This window comes from Ischnura elegans, chromosome 3 (assembly GCF_921293095.1).
Source record: "Ischnura elegans chromosome 3, ioIscEleg1.1, whole genome shotgun sequence".
Classification (NCBI taxonomy): domain Eukaryota; kingdom Metazoa; phylum Arthropoda; class Insecta; order Odonata; family Coenagrionidae; genus Ischnura; species Ischnura elegans.
In genome coordinates, this window is record NC_060248.1 from 49,255,889 (window position 1) to 49,279,446 (window position 23,558).

General features: G+C 35.8%; 1 protein-coding gene across 6 annotated transcripts in view; it reads right to left on the bottom strand.

Annotated features, from left to right (window-relative positions):
- Window positions 1-246: 246 nt before the first annotated feature.
- LOC124155750 (oxysterol-binding protein 1) overlaps window positions 247-23,558 on the bottom strand; it is a 57,421-nt gene continuing 34,109 nt past the window's right edge. For 3 of the 6 annotated variants that reach the window (XM_046529830.1, XM_046529826.1, XM_046529829.1), the window contains 7 exons: window positions 22,972-23,235; window positions 21,743-21,890; window positions 19,359-19,528; window positions 18,821-18,987; window positions 16,783-17,003; window positions 15,964-16,008; window positions 247-2,955 (listed from right to left, as the gene is read on the bottom strand). In XM_046529830.1, coding sequence (XP_046385786.1) covers window positions 2,813-2,955; window positions 15,964-16,008; window positions 16,783-17,003; window positions 18,821-18,987; window positions 19,359-19,528; window positions 21,743-21,890; window positions 22,972-23,235 — 1,158 coding nt within the window. In that variant the 3' untranslated portion in view covers window positions 247-2,812. Of the gene's footprint in view, window positions 2,956-7,989; window positions 8,014-15,963; window positions 16,009-16,782; window positions 17,004-18,820; window positions 18,988-19,358; window positions 19,529-21,742; window positions 21,891-22,971; window positions 23,236-23,558 lie in introns of all 6 variants that reach the window. The other 3 variants (XM_046529828.1, XM_046529831.1, XM_046529827.1) reach the window with 2 other exon arrangements.

Genomic DNA, 23,558 nt, shown 5'->3' on the forward strand with positions numbered 1-23,558 from the left:
CACGTTATTTCCAAATTTCGTCAGCTGACATGAGATGCAGACCTCCAAATAAAAATTTCATTGAAATTTCACAATTTCCTAACTTTAATTAATCTCCACTTATAACAAACTAGAAAATTAGGTGTGAGGGTTTAGGGGATAGTAATGTGTACTTTTGTATATAGTCAATACTGAAATTGAAGATTTTCTAAACGAAACAACAAACAAAAGTAATCACCAAAATTACATGAAATAACAACAATAGCCTCTGGAACATTATGGCAAGCATTTATTCCGGTTTAAATTTTGGAATAATATCACATGAACAGCATGATGCACATATTTTCACAAAGAATTTATGTTAAAATCAATGATTATGTAATGTACTTTTTTTAAATAAGTTCTTCCAAACTATCTGTGCATCACAAAGGCCGGCAGTTAAGGTTCTAATAAAAAATGCATGGGGCATGATTTACTTAAATACAAAGGTGCTTTGACACACTCAGCCTTTGAGGGAAACACAGACGAGTGAAAAAATTCAGCACCTGTGGTGAATTTGAAACAATACTCAAAAGAACAGATTCCCTTAATGATGCAATTAACATTTCCTTTAAAAATATTTTCAGTTATGAAATATTCGTTATGGCAAAGTCAGAAATTGCTGATAGGAAAAATTAAAATCATAAAGAGTCCAATATGACTCAATATTACTTCACGGAGTACAGGTGAATATAAAGAGAAGCATACATGACTCCATTGAGTCAATGTATGCTGAGAGCAGTAAGCTATGCAACACTGATAACTATGAATGCAGATAAGGTACAGCTAAGGAGGTTTTGGACAAGATTTCAGCAGTGTAAAAGCTAATAACAAAATACAGATATCACCTATCACATATGGACAGTGTTAAAAAAAATATCTCACCCTGGCACTAGTGCTTTAAGACTCCACTCCATGTGAGGGGCAACAAATTCGGCCATTCCGAATACTATATGGAATTGTAAGAGGTTTTTCTCTATAATTATGAAACCACAAGTGCTTGTGGTAAAAATGTGTTCCTACACTTGTTACTCTGTGACATTGCTAACAGTTTCTGACATGCCAACATCTGTCATTTAACGCATACATTTCACTTTTTCACATTATGAAACTTTCAGACTTCCTCTAAATAAAAGGTCAAACTCAGAATAAAATTTCATTTATATTACAGTAAGAGGCAATGCATAAGTGCTTTTACCGCACAACCTACACTCTTGATATTATAAATCAATAAACATCAAAAAGTATAAATACTTGCTTTGAGACATAGGTCATGACAGACTTTTAACACTTTATAACCTCATTAAATTTGTATAACAGCAACTTTAACAAGGATGATGACTTCATTCAAAGTTTACATTTCTATACTGGAGACCATAAAACAAACCAATATTACAATATTTATAACTATTTACATGACCATGAAACACATATCCTGGATGTCACAACAATAGCCTGTAAAAAAACACACTTGGGCGCTCAAGGAATGAAGGGTGAATACTAAATTAGCACCTTTTCACAAGACTTTTGCCTTAATCAAGCTTTGCATCTTCCGTTACCCATTCATACCATGACTCATCCGTCCAGAATAATGTAGACCATAGCAGCTAATTTAACAGACAAGTAAAAACCATGAATCACCCATCAAGATACAACAGTTGCAAATTTCTGTTTACTTTTCTTTAAGTACTATGTGTTTAGGGGTACAAAAGCATAAGTCCTAAGCATTAAAGTAAAAAAAAACTGATAACTGAATAAGTTGACAATTCCTTCCTGAAAGGGATATGGAGCAAGGACTACGAGACAATAGAAGATAATGGATGTTACTTGAATAGGGATCATCAAAGCTGTAGAATAAATCATTACAAGAAGCAACAAAACTAAAAATATAAAATAAAAACAAACCATTTGAAAAGGAAGCCTAGAAGATGAGCATTCAATGAGTATTAGCATGCTATAAAGAAATTGAAAATGAAAGGCTGTTTTCAACGATTTAGTATGTAAAACTGACTATTGTTGCATTTAATTGCAAGCACACAAATGTGCTCAAAATACGAGAATAAAATTCAGCATCCTTCACATGAGAATGAAAGTACACAGTTGACTGAAATTCTGTGTCATACATATCAATGCATATATTTTCCAAAGCTTTTTCTTTAAGTTCTGCTACATCAAATTATCTACCGTCATTCACAAAATTGGCATTGAACATCATTCCCAAAACTAATCATTTACCACTTCCAATTTGTGATCAATAACCTTCATGAAAATCACAATAACAGAACAAGTATCAAAAAGACCATCTTAAGTTCACTTCAATAAATAAAAATATCAACCAAATATTGTTCTTAAAATAAGGTTAACAGCAGCAATAATAGAATGAGAAACCATCATAATTCTCACATTTCTTCTCGCAGTCCCGTTAATAGGCATTTAATGAACTTACTAACAGGATAGATGTACGTTAAAAATCAATAAACTTCAAACCAAATAACAAAATCTAAAAAAAGCAAGTGACAATATAATATGATGCATTGGGTATATTGCCTTTAGTCAGAAAATGTTTCTTAGAGAGGAATAATAAGGAAAATTTTAGAGGAATTTCATACACAGCCAATTGACCTATTCCTTCCAACACACAGGTAACTCCATTTTGGACATGACAAGGAGCTTTCAAATAAGTATACAACACAACTTCTGTACATGACTGTCAGTGGCTTGATTTGATGCATGACCAGTGGAGACCAGGCCTTACTGTACAAAACAAAAACTCACTAAACCTGTTGTGTGCTCCCTAAAAGATGTCTGGACACATGCTCCAATCACCCCTTTCTTTGTTTTCCCAATATTTTCCTTGGTACACATGAAAAACCTTACCAGTATATGGCTCGGTCTGTTTCTTAAACCACACAGGTTCATATGGAGGATACGGACGTCCTGAAATACAAAATAAAAGCCTGGTAAATGGAATATACGTTTATGTATTTGGCGAAACAATATTAAAAATGCAAGTTGTTGCATTTAAATGTAATTAGCACCATTTTCCAACTGAAGAAAATATTCAATATGATATCAATACATATCAATGCACTATTTAAAACACTAATACAGCTATTATATAGAACCGGAAACAACTTCATCTAATGTACCCCACTGATTAGAATGAAAATATGATTACATTTTATTTAGGTAGCACTTTTTTGAAGCAATGGGCACACTGAAGGTAAACAGAGGTACTATTTATTAATACAGGAAATATGTATTAGCATTTTATACGCATTCTCTTTGCCAAACTATTCTTGGAAAATACCAAAAATGACTCACTAGTGCAATGAGGTTCCAAAAAATTGTGGGCTTGTAATTAACACATCACACGCAGGCAGACTATTTAAGAAGGCTGCAAATATATGGTTGATGTCATATGCATGAGGCATGAAGGTAACAACTATTATGGGGGGAATAGTATGGGTTAAAGGAGATAGGATAGACACACATCATCATCGGACTAATATTGCGGCCAAGTTCAATATCCTAAATGGGTAAAAGGATTATGATGTAGGTGGATATTCATATGATAAATCTCTCGAAGTAACATGAGATTGGACAACAAAATGAAATATATTACACTAAATCAGCAAAGTAAAAATGGAGCTTATGTAGATATAAGATTATTGGAAAGGAAACTGAAATTTAACTTATAGCGTGACTTTTCACAAAAATTATATTTTTGTTAAACATAGGAAATGTTAAAAACAAAGTCAAAGCTTTCATTGTTTTTTTGATCTACCAATAATTCCAGCAGCATGATTATGATGCCTGAGCCAATAGCTTGGCTTGCTTTCTAACATTTACCATAAAATAGAATGTATTGTGGAAATTTATTTGTTGGATATACTAAATAGTCCACTGTATGATTGGTGGGATCTCTCAATTAAAATTCATTTAATATTTAACTTCAATCAATTATAGGGATGGACGGATCCATGATTATTTTCGGATTCGGATCAGATCCTAGATTTTCGGAGCCGGATATTTCGGTTAGGATATTTTTGGATCCAAATGCATTTTCAAATTCCTGATGCTGAGATTACCCCGATGATTGTTCAATCTCTTGCGAAGAGTCGCACTATGTGCCAGTCGTATTTTGCCTTTTTTATTTTCCACGGCTGAAATTCTCCTATGTAACCTTTGCGAAAGCTTTCAAATAAAACGCTTCTTGAGTAGGACAAGAATCGCATGCGACGGCACATTCGAAGATAGAATCGGAACTCTTTCCACCCTTATGGGTGAAATGGGTTGCATTCACTGAAGCTATGATTTAAAATTTCGGACTCAGATCTGATGTCTTCCACGAGTTTGGATCCGATGTATCCGATGAAGGGCAATATCTGCGGATATTTGGATCCGAGGTATCCAATCCGACAATTCCTAATCAATTAATATCAATGAAAGTGATCAATAAAACCAAGTTTCCTTGCACAAAATAAGACTCAAATACAGAGCAAAGGCCTACAGAATTAAAAATATCAGAGAAAAGTTTAACATGGCCAACATCCTGAGATCTTAGGTCCCAAAACTAGGTTTTTATAGCGAAAGATCCACAGAGAAAAAATCATCCGCCTTGACCGGGATTTGACCCGCATCCCCTGATTTCTGGTCAAGTGCTTTAGCCAGTTAAGCTACCGAGGCGTCATTCTTCCCTGTGGATATTTGTGGATACTACCGGACAAGGTGTTGCTGGACTGCAGAGCATATGATGCCACAAGCAGTCCAATCGTGTGCACAGCGCCACAGCCGGAGAGCAGGCCCGGACATAGAACACAAAGAGGTGTTCGCTCTTGACTAGTTTAAAGTATACCGGGACTAGCCGCGGTGATAACTTTTACGGGAGTCACCCGCAATGCACAATCGTGCGAAAGATCCACAGAGAAAAAATCATCCGCCTTGACCGGGATTCGAACCCGGATTCCCCGATTTCCGGTCGAGCTTTAGCCAGTTAAGCTACCGAGGCGTCATTCTTCCCTGTGCATATTTGTGGACACTACCGGACAAGGTGTTACCGGTATACTTTAAACTAGTCAAGAGCGAACACCTCTTTGTGTTCTATGTCCGGGCCTGATCTCCGGCTGTGGCACTGTGCGCACGATTGGACTGCTTGTGGCATCATGTGCTCTGTAGTCCAGCAAGAGAGCATTTGAAGGTAGACAACATGGCCAAAAATCACAAAACATGTTTAGTGAGAAAATGAAATATGAGAGTGGCGTAATTAATTTCTCTTCCTCTTCGTTCATCACAATTTAAAAAAAAACAAAGAGAAGATTAGGTCTGCCATGGTGCAGGAGGGCAAATCATCACAGCAAAAGTGTCCGAGGAATGCAAAATATGAAGAGTTAGAAGGAGCTTTGTGTCTGGTGGTTTCGCCCACTTCAATCTGCGGTAACTACAGAGAAAGGGGCTATAGGCTTACGGCTAAATTGGAGTATTTCAGTGATAGATTGAGAAGTGAGAACTTCAAGTGCACGGAAGGTTGGTTATATTAATTTAAAGCACAAAAGTGTACATCCATTCATAATTATTGGTGATGCCTGCAGTGTAAACCCAAAGCTGTGGAAGAAAGGATTCTGATCCAAGTAGAATATCTTAAAGAAATATTCCGCAAGTGATATAACGCAGACGAAACAGAAATCTTTTACAACAGATTCCCCAACAAAACCCTTGCAGTACAGGGTGTTTCTTGCAATGATGCTTCTAGAGGCAGGTGACACTGTTAGCAATGGCATCTGTGAAAAGCTGATGCTTCACTTTTAGTTCATTTTAATTTAATTTATTTTAGTTTAATTTACAAAATTCTGCATTCTTATTCATGTTTCACAGTCATTATTGAGAATGCTAAATCAATAAATTCATACTTGTAAGTTTTGTTGGACATAGGGTCCATCAGGTGCGTACACTTTTTCATTTCTTTGTTGCGTACTATATATTAGTCGCACTTTCTTGCAGCTTGCTTTTGTTTTAATTTAGTGGTGATAGCATAATATCTGTCCATGTTTTTCATGAAATAATATCAAGTTAACATCTTCTTTTATTTTACCAATCTTAATTCAAATCATTTCATTGCAGTGCCTTGGATGTACACTCAATGGGCCTTTTTTTAAACAACGGCAATTTTAATGACATCATTATGCATGCTTATCAGACTTTTTAGCGTAGATAATGAAGATATTACATTGGATGATAGAAAAAGTCTTCCGAGGCAGGATTTTTTTACCACCTTCCACCGTTTTCGTCTGCATAAACAAATGCGATACATTATTTCACATAACTTCCGCAAAACTTACAGGAAAATTAAGCATACACCAATGGAAGCATTAATAACCATGATAGTTTTATCAGTAATTGTTTCAATTTTCCACCGAAAATACCAATGATCACATAAACGCACTAAGCACATAGAAAGTGGCTTGATCGGTCATGCATTGGGATAATGATTGACAAAGCAATGCTTTACATGATTTTGATTCAGTTCGGCAATTATTATGAGAATGGTTAGTTTGTTATTTAGGTAAGGAAATTTAGTGATGCAATACAACATTGCCTTCACTCTGGATTTATGCTTAAATTTATCGGATAGAAGTATCTCAGTCGCCACACCAATCCTGTTCCTAAATAAGTGTTGACAATATTAACTATAGACAGTTATATATGTGTATTGGTTATTATTTGCTCCACCTCCGGTAAAGCGACCATTCGCTATAGCCAGGGTTTATTTGAGCACTGTGGGGTCTCGTTTTATCGAGGTTGCACTGTATTACAATATGACCTCCAATAAGATTAGTAACACCAACAATAACTTGTATTACATTTGATATTTCATATAATGTGAGGTATACTAATTAATTGAAGCTTTCACATACTATAGATTATAAATAAAATTTATTTTTGAATGTTTTCCACATATTTTTATTCTAATTCTACTGACAATTCCCCTCTTGTGCTTCGTAGAGGCTTCCTCAGAGTATAATTGTTATATAACATTAATGATACAAAAATAAGAGGAAAACACCCAAAAACCAAGTTTATTTATAATGTATGTATATGTAATTCAGTTTTCAATACATGTGAACATAAATAATAGGTAGCTTTATGAAAGCCATGATAAACTGATAAGCGTAGGAATAGAGGAAATAATAACTTTGCTATTTCCACGTGGTAATTTATTGAGACCGACCATGGTTTCATTACAGCGTAAAATTGTCAAGGTATCAACAAAACCATGGTCGGTCACAATAAATTACCATGCGGAAACAACAAAGTTATTATTTCTTCCATTCCTACGATACATGATTTCCACAAAGTTACGCCCACTACTATTAATTATAATTTGATAAGCATACTCTAACATAGATTAAATACATTATCTCTTAAGCTAAACAATCAACTAGCTAACCATTAACTTCAGTGATACATTTCAGGGATTAGGAAAGCATTAATACCACTAGCTTATTCAAATTAATCCATAAAAAATTAGCATTCCATTGACTACTAGAGAAAGGCCCTCATCTCACTTCAAATTTTGAATACACACTATCCTAATATTTCTAACTTAAAGAGCTGATCCTTCATCAAGAATGAAAGAAAAGCTACTGCCTCAATATGAAGACATGTTGTTCTTCATAAAAAGAAAAACTAAGAATTAACTTATGGACATCAGTATTTTGATTCAAAAAAGCTTCAATGATAGGAGTAATGAAATAATTAGCGGATAAACCGGTAGCCAATAAAGCAAGGATATTTTACTGGTGGTTTTTTGTAAGAAATATGCAACAATTATAAAGGGGAAGCCATGACGGTGATCGACAGAGTGCAATAAAACAAATGTATACGATAGGGTTCCACAGGTCTATTCTGGAGATTAAATCAGGAATTTACAAAATTGCAGTAACAAATGAAACTAAAAACAATGCCATTTACCTTTTATTTCCTCTTTGATTTCCTCTATATTGCCGATCAATTATGCATGGATAGTTATAGAGAAGAAAAGAATAGTTGGATATATTCATTAAGCAAAAGTATTGACACTTTAAGACCTATTTTGTTATGATCAATTTCCTGTTTCTCAATGGCCAAGAAAAAAATCAATCAAATAACCACCATGCAAAGGACGAAAATCATTGAAAGAGATCCTGGAACAAAACTTTGGGTACAACTTCAGACATCATATGATGAAAAGTCACTATGAAAAGGATGATTTTATTTAGATGATAATCATGCCAATACAGGAGAAAAATACCACCAGAGTCAGTATAAAATTTACCGTATTTCAGCAAAACAATGTGAAAAAATAACATCAATTCAAGTAAAACCATTTTAAGTTGGCTGTTGGCCTTTAAACAGTCAGCCAATCAGTGAAAGCCTTTGATGCTGGTTGGAGGAGGTGGGGCGAGGTTAGGTGAGAAGCAAATATGGCAGCTTTAGTTGATATGATGTCAAAATTTTTTATGGTGATGTCAAAATTACAGTTTCCCTTCCTTAATTTAAAAAAAATTCATATATTCTAGCATTTTCATATTCAGAATTATATTGACAAGCAACTTTGTCAACAGCATACTTATGTCACCTTTATCTGGCAACTAAAACGTTATGATGTATTTACGCATAGATAATAAAGACAACTGCATTTCAGCTTGCATTACTGAAAAAATCAAAGAGTACCTCACTTCTTTCACTCTGATCATTCATTATAAATGGTAAAGTAGTGTGAATTTCCTATGTGTTGGTTCTCCTCCTTTCGATCACAATAACCATTGCAATAACCAATTGCAACAACCATTTTTTACTATTGAAGAAACTTCGATGAATGTAAAATGCTAGGTTGGTTTAGTTTTATACATGAGGAATAAAAATACTTTTGTAGGAAATAATGTTGCCTCAAAACGTGTTGACAAAAGGTTTTATGGACATCATTTTTTCCATTCCTGGCAAGACGATAATTCCTGGATCATTTCAAAAATTTTACGGCATTCAACATCGAGCCTAACAAAAACTCAAACCCCTGTTTTTTAAAATGCAATAATTAAAGGTGAAGTTAGTCAATGGAAATAAATTCAATCAGAAACTTTAAACATATTTTTCAGATACAAATGTTAAAAATCAGGCCACAATAGAGGATATTTCTTGAGCTAAGATTTGAATTTTATACATGTGTATCTTTGATTAAAATATTGTGATAACCCTAATTTTCAGGGCCATTTTTTATTCATTAGTTATAAGACACAAAACTTGGAAGGAAAATTTGGATTTCTTCTTAGAATAAAAATGCATGGTTATTGATCGATGCCTTAATGACGTCACTTATTTGATTTCTAAGCCTAAGGAGCCCTTACTGCCCTGAGCAGGGCCCCCAGCATGTTACGCAAGTTCTTCTGAGTACAAGGGAAGAAAACAGCCATATCATCTAGTGAGTACTACTATTCCATGAAATTCAATCTTCACATTGGTATTATATGCTTTAAAAATAGTTTTCGAGGTAGTACTACTTTTCGGTCTTTTCATTCAGTTAAGCTTTTATCTGTTAGGTATACAGTGGAACTTGGTTAGTACGTTCCTCGTTAGTACGTTTTCCTCCTTAGTACGGCGATTTCTCTCGGTCCCGGTACAATCCGAATAAAATACAGGTAAAAGTCTTTGGTTAGTACGTTCGAAAAAATTTCGCTTTCCTGGTTAGTACGCTCAATTGCTTGCCGTGACGCAACCCGCAATTCGTTCTCTAGTATCTTCTTAAGGGTCGTAAACCTCCGAATTCATGATATAACTTATTATTATAAGCCATTGACATTCCTGCATTCGTTCCACATCTCTTTCTTCGACCGTGATCTATCCAAATGTATTTCTCAATTCTTATGATGTGATGAATAATAAAATGCGGCCATTTATCACGAATGTCTGACTATGGAAAACTGAAGCCAATGAGAAGCCCCAATTTTCCCCACCCCGAGCTCCTCACCTTCTGTTGCCTCTAGAGTGGCCACTGCGCACAAATTTCGTGAGTGGGCAATTGTTGCTATTGCACGAGTTATCATGATGAAGAAATGAGTCTTATCCAATTCCCACTTTATCTAAAGCAGTACTGCACGTACTCCATAAACTCGACGTCAAGGCTATGGAAGCATTGCATTGCTTCTCCTTCCAAGGAACAGTAGAAATAAATGAGATAACATTCTACAATTAGTATTATACTGCCTCCTTTTAAATGGTCTAGATTAGGTCTAGCGTATTTGACTACTGCTGCGGGAGCAGACGATGCTCTGGATCTCCACGCAAAGCTTAGCTTAAAAATACGTTATCTCGGCACGTAAGCAGACGACATTATGCACATTTATAAAGTAAATTTCAACTGTATAATATAAAATCTTCTTGTAATTACGTCGTAATATAATAATCTTGCGTGTTATTAATCGATATATCGATCGATATGGTTTTATTCCAGACGCGAATGTGTACGGCTGTTGCCGTAATTTAAGGTTAATACAATTTTGTCCCATTTTTATGATGTTTAAAAACAACCAGTGGACATAATCAGGGTTGTTGTTATATTCTCCGAGTATGCTGTGATAAAGAAGAAATGACTTAGCTTTACTTTCCTCTTTCTATAAATATATATAGGATAAATCACGGGAGATAGACGCCGTTTTCATGTAATTGCAATGACATGTCTTCGGGAAACCTATGAAACATTGTGATTTTTATTCACATGGTATTGTTTTTCAAAGTAGCGCTCATTTTCGTGATTTTAAAGGTGAAAAAGAGTTCAGGAAGGCGATCCTACGAGAACTACCGATAGTAATTGTAATTATGACGACTTTTCCACAGATTGCAATTACCCCGACTGCTATTATTTACTTTCCTCGTTAGCACGTTTTCCTGGTTAGTACGTTCATTTTTTGTGGTCCCTTCAAAAACGTACTAAACAAGTTCCACTGTAATTAGAGTTTGTCAAAATCTTTCGCAAAGGAACAATGAATTTACAATACAACTGGTATCATCACATTTTCTGCATGTGAACATAACTGAATGCTTAAAAAATTCATTTTTCATGGAATAAATATAACTATACGTTTCAATACATTAGCAACTCTAGGGACCAAATGTAAAAATATTGTAATTGGATGCTGGCCCCTATGAATAGCTCATTCCAATATATCACTTATTTCTCAATATGCCAGTCAAAAATAATATAAATAAGAAAAATACGTGATTGTGCACTTCATACCAGAAACTTTTTACTTTCTAATATCCTTAAGGTGATCCCTATCTTTACAAACAGCACAAACAGTTTTTTCGACCATATTGCCAAACTGTTGATGTCTTCGCTTAGAATTCAACCACAATCTCATTTGTCTCTTCCTCTTCGGTACAGTCATGAAAACTTACAAGGTTAATTTTCGGAATTGTTGGTATGTAGGGGAATAATATGCTCTAAGCAGTTTTTAAGCAGTGTGGGGATCTTTCCTTTAACAGCCAAATGTTCAAGATATTCATAAAAAATAATATCCTACCTAGAGCCACAATGCAGGCAGCCCTGCTATCTGACAAATTATGTCATGATCGTTCCAAATGGCAATTATGCAGTTCAACCACACCATTACAACATAAAAGCTACCCTAATAGTAAGGTGATTTGTAATGCATTGCATGAAAATATTTAAATTAAAATTTCCTTTACGATATTAATTAGAGTAGCATGGTAAAAATAATAATAGAATTATTGAAAATTTGGAAAATAACCAGTAGTGGCTTGTATGCCTGAACTTGTTACAAAACGCTGGATAGGCGGTCCTCAACTTTCATACAATTCACACTTTCATATGAGGGTTATTCAGAAAGTAAGTTACGTTTTTGTCTAGCGTCGCAATGGGCGGGGCAATCGCGGCCATCTTGGTGTGTGAGTGTTCGGCAGCTCAGTGGGCATCTAGTCGTGCAAAGGGGAAGGTCGTAGTGTCGCTCGTTTCATTGCAGCAGGCTTTTGTAATGTGCGCCACCATTGAAAACCCCACCAGTTGTGAGGTGCGGTCAGTTATAAGGTTTTTGTGTGCAAAAAAACTTAAACCCATAGAAATTTATCGGCTACTGTGTGAAGTTTACGGGAACAACGAGATCAGTGAAGGTGGAGTTCGTCAATGGTGCATACGTTTCAAGAATGGACGAAGTTATGTTCACGATGAAGAGAAGAGTGGGCGGCCAAGCATTGTGACCGATGAACTGGTGGAAAAGGTCAATGAAAAAATTAGAGGATACCGTTGTTTCACCATAACCGAACTTTCCTTCAGTTTTCCGCAAATTTCACGCACTTCATTGTACGAAATTGTTTCTCAGAAGCTAGGCTACCATAAATTTTGTGCCAGGTGGGTACCAAAGCTTCTGACAGACCATCACAAGGGTCAGCGAATGGCTGCCTCTTTGTCATTTTTGGAGGCCTACCACGATGATGGTGATTCATTCCTTGACCGAATCGTAACGGGAGACGAGACTTGGGTGAAACACATGACGTGTGAGACAAAATTGCAGTCTATGGAGTGGAGGCACACACATTCTCCCAAAAAAACCACGAAAGTGTTTGCAAACGTTGTCTGCCAGGAAGTTGATGGCTACAGTGTTCTGGGACAGAAAAGGTGTGATTCTTGTCGATTTTCTGGAACGTGGTGCAACAATAAACTCTGTTAGGTATTGCCAAACATTGCGAACCCTAAGAAGGGCAATTCAAAACAAGCGAAGAGGAAAACTCAGCTCAAAAGTGTTGTTTTTGCACGACAATGCGAGACCTCACACGGCAAATGTCACACACTATCTCCTTCAGACCTTCAAGTGGGAGATTTTTCCTCATCCGCCGTACAGCCCAGATCTTGCACCAAGTGACTTCCACTTGTTTCTGAAGATGAAGACCTGGCTTGCAACGCAGCATTTTGATGACGACGACGATCTCCGCGCGGGCGTGACTGACTGGCTCAACAATCAGGCGGCAGATTTCTATGAGGAAGGAATCTCGAAGCTCGTTCATCGCTACGATAAATGTCTCAACTTGTTTGGTGATTATGTTGAAAAATAGTATTTTAGTTGCTCTTTCAAATGTATATAATAAAAACATTTTCCTGTGCATAGTTTTTTCTTAATTCCAAAACGTACTCTACTTTCTGAACAACCCTCATACATTCCAAATTGACCCTTTCACTTGACTTTCGTAGGCTAAATTCGGACTTTCATACGTTTGTCTGTAATTTTTTGAATTTCCTGTGACATCGCAACATTCAACTGTTCCATATACCAGTACAGGCATCCCCCGAGTTTCGTAAGAGATGCGTTCCGGCAGACTCTGTGTAAGTCGAAATTTACGTAAGTCGAACCTTTGCATTAGTGCTTCAGAGATTGCGATTGGCGCGGTGAAATTCTCAGCGGAGAAATGCGCGGTAAATTCTCGGTGAAGTTTCATTCAATTCACTGCGATATTCATGAACTCTACCGCGTATTCTTACATTATTAGATACAAAATCGATAAACATAAATATAGTCTGGGAGTTGCATCTCGAGCATTGCCAATCAAAATGCGTAATATTACTCCCAGAGTTGACCGATCGCGTGGATTTGGGAAAGTACGGTATCTCAACGCTACATTACTAAACTGAATACTTAAATTGATTCATAATGCTATACTGCGATCTAAGGGCCCTAAGAATGCATCGTCTACCTACTTATTTTCACTATATCTTCTGCCTTTTATATATTACGTTGATCGATGAATCTGGTGGTTTCACTGTCACAGTTAATACACGTAGAAGGGGTGTCGAGGATTACGAGCAAATAACACACAAAAAATACCAGTAACTTACTTTATTCTTAGATACATTCACACGCACATACACTCAATCTTTCACGCACGGAAACATACTTTCATTCTCTCATATCTCAATAAAATAACGTGAAAATATCATCATTTGAATATTTACTTCGCTGGAAACATCGAAGAGTATTTCCAAAGCACGAAGCTAATTAAAAGGAGCTTTTATTCAGCCAACTCCGTCATTAACGTGCAACAAAGTTAGTGGGGAAAAGCTTTCAATGACGCAATATTCATTAACAGTTGCACACAATACGAGAGAACGAGAAAATGCAGCTTAATAAAATTTTCCGCCAGAAACATGTAAACAATTACGCAATTAATATCGTGTGTCAACTTTTTCTTAACTTTTTCGCGGCGTTCATTGCCAACACTCAAAATTTCAATGCTGTTACGTGGGTAATAAACAATTATTTTCCGCAATAAAGATTTCTGATTGAACTTCATTTTATTTTAATTCCACAGATGGAAATGTCCAAACTTAAGGATACAATTTTTAAATAGTTGAAAGTCGGAGTTCGGGTGTGCATGCTGTGTAACAAGTTGTATCGTACAGGAGTGAGCGCAACCACATCCATCACTAGAACTGCAAATTTTTACGTTGATTGCTGACTTGGGATTTATAAGCGATTTTTCTACAGAAATTAATGAAAATTCCTTCGAGGAATGACAAAAATGGGTCACTTTGTTATTTTTAACACGTAAAAAACTCGATAACTATTCGATATTTTTTCTACCATAGGTTGTACGAGCGGATATCTGCTTCTTTGCGGTCGCATTCGAAAATTAACGTAATCATTTGAAATACGGTTATCGCTTACGTAAGTACGGATTTACGGAAGTCGAGACATACGTAACTCGGGGGATGCCTGTACATGCAGGCAATATGAACGTATACGATCGCAGTGTTGACTTTAAACAAGGTGGTTTTTTGAGAGGGATACAGCTTGCTATAGGCTCCTTTATCAAGAGAAGAAGAAAGCTGTAGTTCAGCCTTAATTTGAGAGATTTTTCAAAAGAGTTGATTTGATGCCATCGCACAGCTTACAATGAAATTAATAAATTAAGGTGCTTCTTTCTAATAGTGTTTTGAGTGCTGTTTAATTCATGTACGACATTTAAACCATCAGCAACGATATTGCACGAAATATCCAAATTCCGTACGTCTTTTTTGAATAACTTGCTAAATAAATGCGATCGTGTATATATAATGTGAGGATCGATGTCACCTGCCGAGGAAAGCGAGGGGTAAAAATTTGATGGTTTGAGGTGTCACTTTGTGGAATTTACTCATGATGAATGAAAATGAACTTTGTTTTTCCACATAAATATTTATTTAATCACGACCGCAGTTTCGATGCACTGCGTTATCCTCAAGGGAGGAGTACATACATCACATGTACTCCTCGCCTGAGGATGACGCAGTGCATTGAAACCACGGTCGCGATTAAATAAATATTTATGTGGAAAAACAAAGTTCATTTTCATTCATCATGGGTAAAAATTTAAAGGTATCAAGAGTGAGGGTTCAACAAATGTATTTTGTTATGCTTCTTGATATGTCTTTTTATTTATAATGGACATTATAAGCTGAATTTCAACTTACACACTGAGAGTAAGTATGAATTGGTACACGCAACAGAATTCTTTTTTTTTTTTTTAACTTTTATTTACATTTTCTGCGTATTTTCAAAAGACATTATTTACTTTGAGGAATTTTATTAATTTACTACTAAAAACTAGTTAATTAAAATAAAATCAGTGCAAAAAATAAGGTTTTAGTATGTATATTTCGCTGTTTTGGAACGTTTCCTCTAACTAGTATGGAACTCAATGGTTCGACTTGAGTACACGTTTTCAGGAATGCATTATGTGCGAAAGTCGGGGACCGCTTGTATTTCTACTGAAGGAATAAATAATTTGAACTTCACGGTCGAAAGGTTGATTATATTTAAGAAAGTATTTTGAAATTAAAATTGTATTCTTCATTAAAAATACAATTTTCTTCAGTACTTTATATTTTGTGTCTACAATACAATTGAAAAGCATTTTTCCCACCTCTGACTTTTGGAGCAGGTTTTTTCGTGCCTTTCTTCGCTCTTGCTGTTGGAGCCAATTGGATATTTTCAGGTATGGAAGAAAGGTAGATGGATTGTGATTTGTTATACTGATTCTGATGGCTTCAATAATTTTATTGGGAAATATATAATCATAAAATTTATCTGATCCTTCATTTAAAAATCTATGAACTTGAATAAAATAATAAATTTTAATATGGCTAACAATAGTAAATAATGACTTAGATGACAGCAAAATATTCAGCAGCTGTTAGTGAATTGATTAAAAAATAGAAACATCTAGTAAAAACCAAGGTGTTCTAAAATGACCCTAATCTAGATACCTTCAATTTTGATATAAAACCTTCCCCTTATTTTTTGAAAAACTACTAAAATATTTTTAAAGCTCCAAAAAAAATCATTATTCAAGTTCAACACAAAAGAAAATTTACTCAGAAAAATTAATAAATTAGGAGTTAAAGTTGTAAGCCTTAGAAAAAATTATATTTTAAGTTTACAACTTTAACACCGGTTTAGCACCTCATGGCTTTCATGGCACTTGTGAATTTTTTCAAGATACAACCTCAACAATTAAGAGAAAGACTTGAAAAAGGACTTCCAGGAGGAACAGTCATTACAAATCAAGGAGAGGAACAGGAATTAGGCAGAAGATAATACAGATGTACTTTATGGATAATTCAAGGGTGATGGTAGGCCTTTTAAGCTTTTTAACTCACCTAACCTATTGGCTAAAAATATTTTGGTAATCAGAAATGGGAATTTATCAAAACGTGAATTTGTAAGAAAGAGATTCACGAACCATCAGCAGCAGCTTTTTCTGCCTCAGCCTCCCTTTTTCTTCGTGCTGCGCGCTGCTTCTCCTCCAGGCGTAACTTCTCAGCATTCGCTGCATCCCATTGACCCTGTTCCATTAAGCGCTGATCTGGACGGTGGCGTGAATCAGTAGGACATACTCCCTCCTCTTCTTCATTCAGCTGGCATGCTAACTCTGTGAAGTTGTAGTAACGCTCCGAGTCTGGCCTGCATCATGAAATCAAACATATTTACGGTAGACAATCACCCCAATAAATACTGACCAATGAGAACAAGAGCAAAATTTGACACTGTGGTGCATTTGTAAGGGTTAGAGTTGATCAATGAGTAATTTGTCAGTGAAACTTTGTATCCTGATAGAGTCAACCCAGGCATAAAACTTATTTTTTGCTGCATATTGAAAATAATGTCATCCATTTAGGTGGAATTTTTTTTCGAATCGACATTGAAGGGGCAACAGGAACTGTTTGGATAGTATTTTCAGGGATTATTCTACTTATTTTTCTCTCCGTAGGGCATTATTCATATGGGATTTAGTTCATTTTATAAAAATATATAATAATAAATAAGGATTCTGGCATTTAAGAGGTAAATACATAATGCTAAACAGGAAGACAGGATTCTGGTTCCTAAGTCATGGACAAGTTTAGAAAGACTTTGTCAAAAAATTACTTATTACTCAGAAATTCAACTGTTGTAAGCAAAACAAAATCTCAAGGGTCCACTGGAATGTAGAAATTACCTGAATAACATTTTAAATTTCATTTGTGAAAAACAAACCGAGGCCATTCACTTACACCAGTAGAAACTGTGTATCTCCAATTTTAAACATAATATGCTACACACAGCCTATAAAAACCTCTCTATTAATTATAATCATAGGAGCAGTAACATTTTGTAAGGCAATATAATCACACCAATAGTTTAAGCCAAGCACTAACTGCTAGCAGGGTACTCTGCTACCTGCTAGCAATCTGCATCGCAGTGGTGCTCGTAACCTCACACCAAGGTGGCCTCACACGGTGGCAGCCAGAACCAGAATGACATCACAAGGGTTTTTCCCGGCATTCATACTTAGCCGTCACTTTTTTCACGTGCTTGAAAATTTTCAGTTTTCATTTAATCATGAAAAATAGATATTGTCGTTTAAAAATCTAAAAGCGTGTAATATGTACTCCAGAAGTAATCTTTAGATTTAGGCAATAAAAAAGAAATAGGAAACCACCCTATTGACAGCTTGGTGTAGAATACATACCGCACTGCTTAGCTATGAGCACAAAATATGTTTGTAACTATTTAATTTTATTTTTCCATTTCCCATAAAAATGAAGAAAGTCATTGATATACAAACGAGATGCGTTCCGAGACTTTGATTTTAAGTTGAAACACCCAATCAAGGCATCGTAAACTGTTTTTATCCTGCAGAATGCAACACCACATAACAATTATGAGTTAGAACTCCCAATGGTTACGAGTTGTGCGTGTAACTGGCCTGAGTCAAAAAAATTTTTCTATCTGCAGGAAGTAACAACAGGTGAAACCATGGCCTCCTTTAATACTTCGTATAAGCACTGTACATATGCATGGTTACACCAAAGTTATGCGAGTTCCTACACACAAACTGTATCACATCAGCCAACTCCAAGTGCACCAAATTTGAAATTTTGGGCATGATTAAAATTTTTGAATGTTCGTAACTCTGAAAGTTTGTAAGTTGGATGTTCACAAGTAGAGAACTTACTGAACAGAAATTGGAGTTTCAACTTTGCTTTTGGTTACTGTCAGCTACCATGAGTGCTCTTGGATATATTTACGGTGAGTTTGACCTAGCTTGAAATCTAGGAGGATTCCCATCAACAGTATTTATAAAAAAAAACATACCACCTCACACCTATCAAATTGATGCTTTTGTAAACAACAAAAGAAATTTAGAAAGCATATCTTTGATCACACACTATGGTCCCGGAATTAGAGACAATAAGAAACTTTAAATAAAATTTATATTTGATGTTAACCATACTCACGGTGGCATGCGCCTTTTCCACACCAGCCGTGAAGGCCCTGTCTTGAACACAGGGTTTTCTGGTGATCCTTGGGAACTTGTAACTTTGGCAATTTCTATTTTATTGTCCCACATCCCTGTCACTACCCATTTTACATTTCCATCTTTATCCACCACACAGCCTTTCACCTGGCAGGGTGAAGTGATTTTAAAACATTAATGGTAAATATAAATTAATAAGAATTTTAAAATAATCATAGCAAATATAGTTTACTTTAGTTGAAATAGAAAGAAAAGGTTGGAATATCTCCAACACAACTGATATTGATTTGATTTTAAAGGGAGACAGTCCACATTTTACAGTTAAAAGCTTTTAAATAGTAAAAATCATTAAATCCCAATTATACTTAAAACTAGAAGTATGAATATCTGCAATGCAATTCACACCACTAAAATGCCTTTATGAAAATGATGTGCATATTTTATCGAATAATTAACATAAAAGGGACTTTTCAATCACTTATTATGAACACAGTAATATGAATCATTATGCTACCTACCTTCCTTTGCACATCCCTTGTAAAGTAGCTATAAGGAATGTACTTCAAGTGACACTTATCTCCAGTTTTATGGTTAACTATATCCATATCACCACTCTGATCCACCCACAGTTTTCCAACAATTATATTGTGTACTGTAGTGGTAACTTTCCTCCATGTATAATGGTTACCTAAAATAAATAAAGTAATACAGTAGATATTTGTCAATTGGGAATAATTACTTCCAGGGCATTGCTCACTTGCAAGTACACCCATGTCTCGTATAGCGCAATTTCGATTAGCGCAATTTCGATATAGCGCAAATTCGTTCCTCGGGGAAACATTGCAACGCAGTGTAGCCTAATCAAAAATCTTAAACGCTCTCGTGATAAAACGTGAACTTTCGCTAAGTTCACACGAAATTTCTATCAATTTACGCATATATTATTTCTTGCCTCAAATCATCTTTTTTGTTTATATATTAATCGAAATTCATTGCTGCGCAATTTCCAAAAGTATTACTCGTCATTGGGTCTAGATAGCCGGCCTACCGAAGATTTATCTCGTCTCCTTAACAGAATGATAATAAATAATTTAGATCATTAATTAAGCGTGGGGCTAGTGGAAATGAGTTTTTTTTCAGCAATACGGTTTGAGACGTATTTTTGCCGTCGTAGGTTACCGGGCGATAGACTTCCAGGTAGAGAGTCTACGCTAAAGCCTTCAAGGTCATCGGTATTCACGGGGGAGAAATGGAGCGGTGACCGAGTTGCGTATGAATAGCATCAACACAGGAAAGGGTCCGCTATAGAGTCTTGAACACAATGGCTTCGTTCCCTCCCCGCAGTCACAGCCCTTCTGCGTCTCAGGAATACAGTTCAGCAGAAGAAGGTGATTTAGGTAGAGCCATACAGAGTAAAAACCAAGAGAATATGGCAAAAAATAGGAATGCGTGTAGAAAAATCAAGAATTTATCAAGAAAAACCATTAACCTAGAAGAGGACTTGAGAGAGGTCAATTGCTTTGAAAATGGAGAGCGTCAAAGCGATATTGCGCGGAAGTTTAAACTCACGATGCCTTATTCTGAATAAAGACGAAGCTAAAATATCAGTGACCTCAGCCGCACCAACTTCAACCAAGCGGTCTACACATACGGAAAGTTCATGGTGAATCAGTACAAAAAGACGAGAGTGGTAATCGCTCCGAGACATTAAGTGAAAGCTCCGGTTCGTTTCAGAATTTAAACGGCAAGCAGGTATTTTCAGTGTGGCGATATCAGGTGAATCTGCAAGTGTTGATAGCGCAGCCACCACAACATTTTCTGATGAACTCCAAGCTGTTATTGAAAGTGGCTCCTTTCCCCCTGAACTAGTTTTTAGTGTTGATGAGACGATATTATTTTGGAAAAGAATGCATTCTCGTTCATTCATTTTCAGGGAAGGAAAACCTGGGTCAAGTTTCAAGGCATTTAAAGACTGTTTCACGTAGCTGCTAATGACTCGGATGACTTCAAATTAAAATGATTTATCATTCATAAACTCCGCTAGCTATGAAATGGCATTTAAAGTAGCATTTTCCTGTCATTTCGATGAGAGACAAAAGGGCCTGGGTGACACAATAGTTGTTTTTAGACTAGTTTGAAAAATCATCAACTGCCGGCAACGCATTACGATCCCCTGAGATAGCAGATGTTAGCCCACCCGCATGACAGGATGGAATTTCGAAAGCACGCAAGAATTTTTTTTAACGTGAATAAAAGTCTTTGAATGCGTGAATACTATCTTTAAAGATGTTTTAAACTATAAATATTTATAGAAATAATGTTTTCTAAGGCTTTTTATGGGAATATAGATGTTTTAGAGGAAATTCAATACCCAAGACCTATGCTACCAGGAACGCATCCCTATCTTCCCTATGTTAAAACGCTCTCGTATAACGCAAATTCGTATAGCGCAAAGACCCCAAGGAACGCATCCCTTGCGCTATACGAGACATAAGTGTATAACAAAAACACTTTTAATGATGGCATACCCCTTCAAATACAGTATTTTTTTCAATTACAGAGTAGTTAATTTCCTCATATGTTTCTCACTCATCAATAATATTTTAACTCATCTATTTGACAGAAAATTAACCTATGCACTTGTAGACAGTACAACTTCCTATCAAAACATACAAATCAAATTTAAACATCTCTCAGTGGGTACGCTAAATAGAGCATGGATTTAAAAGCTCATCCATATCACCAGCTGATCAAATAAGAACAGATTCTATCATTCAAACATCATCTTTGACTTTCATTTTATTTCCCTACCTAATATTATTCATGTATATCCTTGAAGTAACGAAGGAAAAAATGATTTGAGAAACTGTAATGATGACTCAATAATTTCCTGCATACCAACCTGAGGCATTGAATTCTAGATGAGCAGTCCCTAAAGGAATAACTTGAAGATATTTCCCTCTGAATTTAGAGGCCATAGTAAATTCTTGCCAGCATCTCCATTCTTTCCCTTCGCAGTACTGAGCCACCATTGGTGGATGATGTGAGACCTAAAAATACAAAATTACAAACAACATCAATTGGAGTGAAAGTGCTACCAACATGAAAAACAGAATTAAACCATATCCAGATTGAGTATCGAACAAGGAGACAATGATGACTAAACAAAAGGTTTTTACAAAATAAGTCACTCACTTCTTTGGCAAAAATTAACAAAAAATGGTGTAGATAAACCTGAGAAATCATGGCTAAAATCGTTAAGTAACAAATGGAAACAACCCATACTTTCCACTATAACATAAAGGCAGCACTACAGTATCAATATATTTTCACTATAATTGATAAAATCTTTAATATCAAATGGGATAAAACTAACATTTCCAATTACAACACAGAGACCAATATAATTAACACCTTTATTTTGAAAAAGTGAAAAATGAAGGTTAATAAGGCTAAACATTTCTAAAGGCTTCCCTTTTACGAAGGGGATTATAACGGAAATAATAAGCCTGGTGTATCCTAGCATTAACACAGTAATTCCGATGATTTTGCGTCCGATTATATTTTTTATTATCAAGATAGCGGAAAAGATTGAGGAAGAGTGAAAATCCTGCACCGATAATCCGCAACCTGGATAAACAGCAGCCGGATAATCGGGACTCTGCTGTTGGAATACATGACAAACATTTTAAATAATTTTCCACATTATTAATAAAACATGTAAGTAATTCTATAGAGAATTTCACATAGAAACCACCCTCTTTACATAACTCGGCAATTCAAACTGACGGTTGGTTTGGATGGGTGACGACAGAGCTCACCCTTTACAAAGCCACAGACAAGCATATCTCACATAGTCTAGGTAGGAGGGCTACTTCCTCTCCTTGGGCCATCATGCACTTCCAGTATTTTTGTTTTAAGAGTACAAAGGATTCAACCTGGGTTTGAATGTAGGATCCTTCAAAAATTAGCCTATTGACTACCCACTAGGCCACCACGCTCCCCTCTCTATATGCTTCCTAATCACTGAAAACTATATAGGCCACATCAGAATTAAGCCAATTCCAGTGGTTCAGGGATAATCAGAATCATTGAGGCTCTTGAGTTAAATACTAAGAAACCAAGGCCTACCTGCTCAGATATTGACCTCCAACCAAAATCATCAGTACGATCACATTCATAAGTTTCTCCCAGCAGGGGGTTGAATGGCTTCCCAGTACGATTAGAAGTTGTGGAATACGAAGAAACTGTGAAAGCAGCAACATATGCCAGCTGCTCACATGAGTCACCACCAGTTGCATTCGGACAGCAAGCAGCTGCCTTATCCAATATGTCAGCATATTCATAATCCTCAGTTAACCTCTGCAGCATTGAGAGAGGTTCTGAGAAATTTACCTATTTTGAATAGAAAAAAATATCCAAAATTGAAAGGGCATATTACATATTTGCAAATTGGACCAAGCTAATTTATGAAACTTAGTATGTACAGTAAAAATTTAAGGAGGGTTCTAGATTTTCATGGGAAGTTGTACTTCTCAAATAAAATGTAAAAAATATTTGACCTGTTATCTAACAGACCATATCCTAATTTTTGCGGCTGGATTTTTGGAAAAAATTCTTAGCTGCAAAGAAAGCCTTAAAGTGAGAATCAACACCTTTAGTTCTAACCGTATTCAAGTGAAGAATCAATTCATGTAAAACTGATATCAAATTAACTT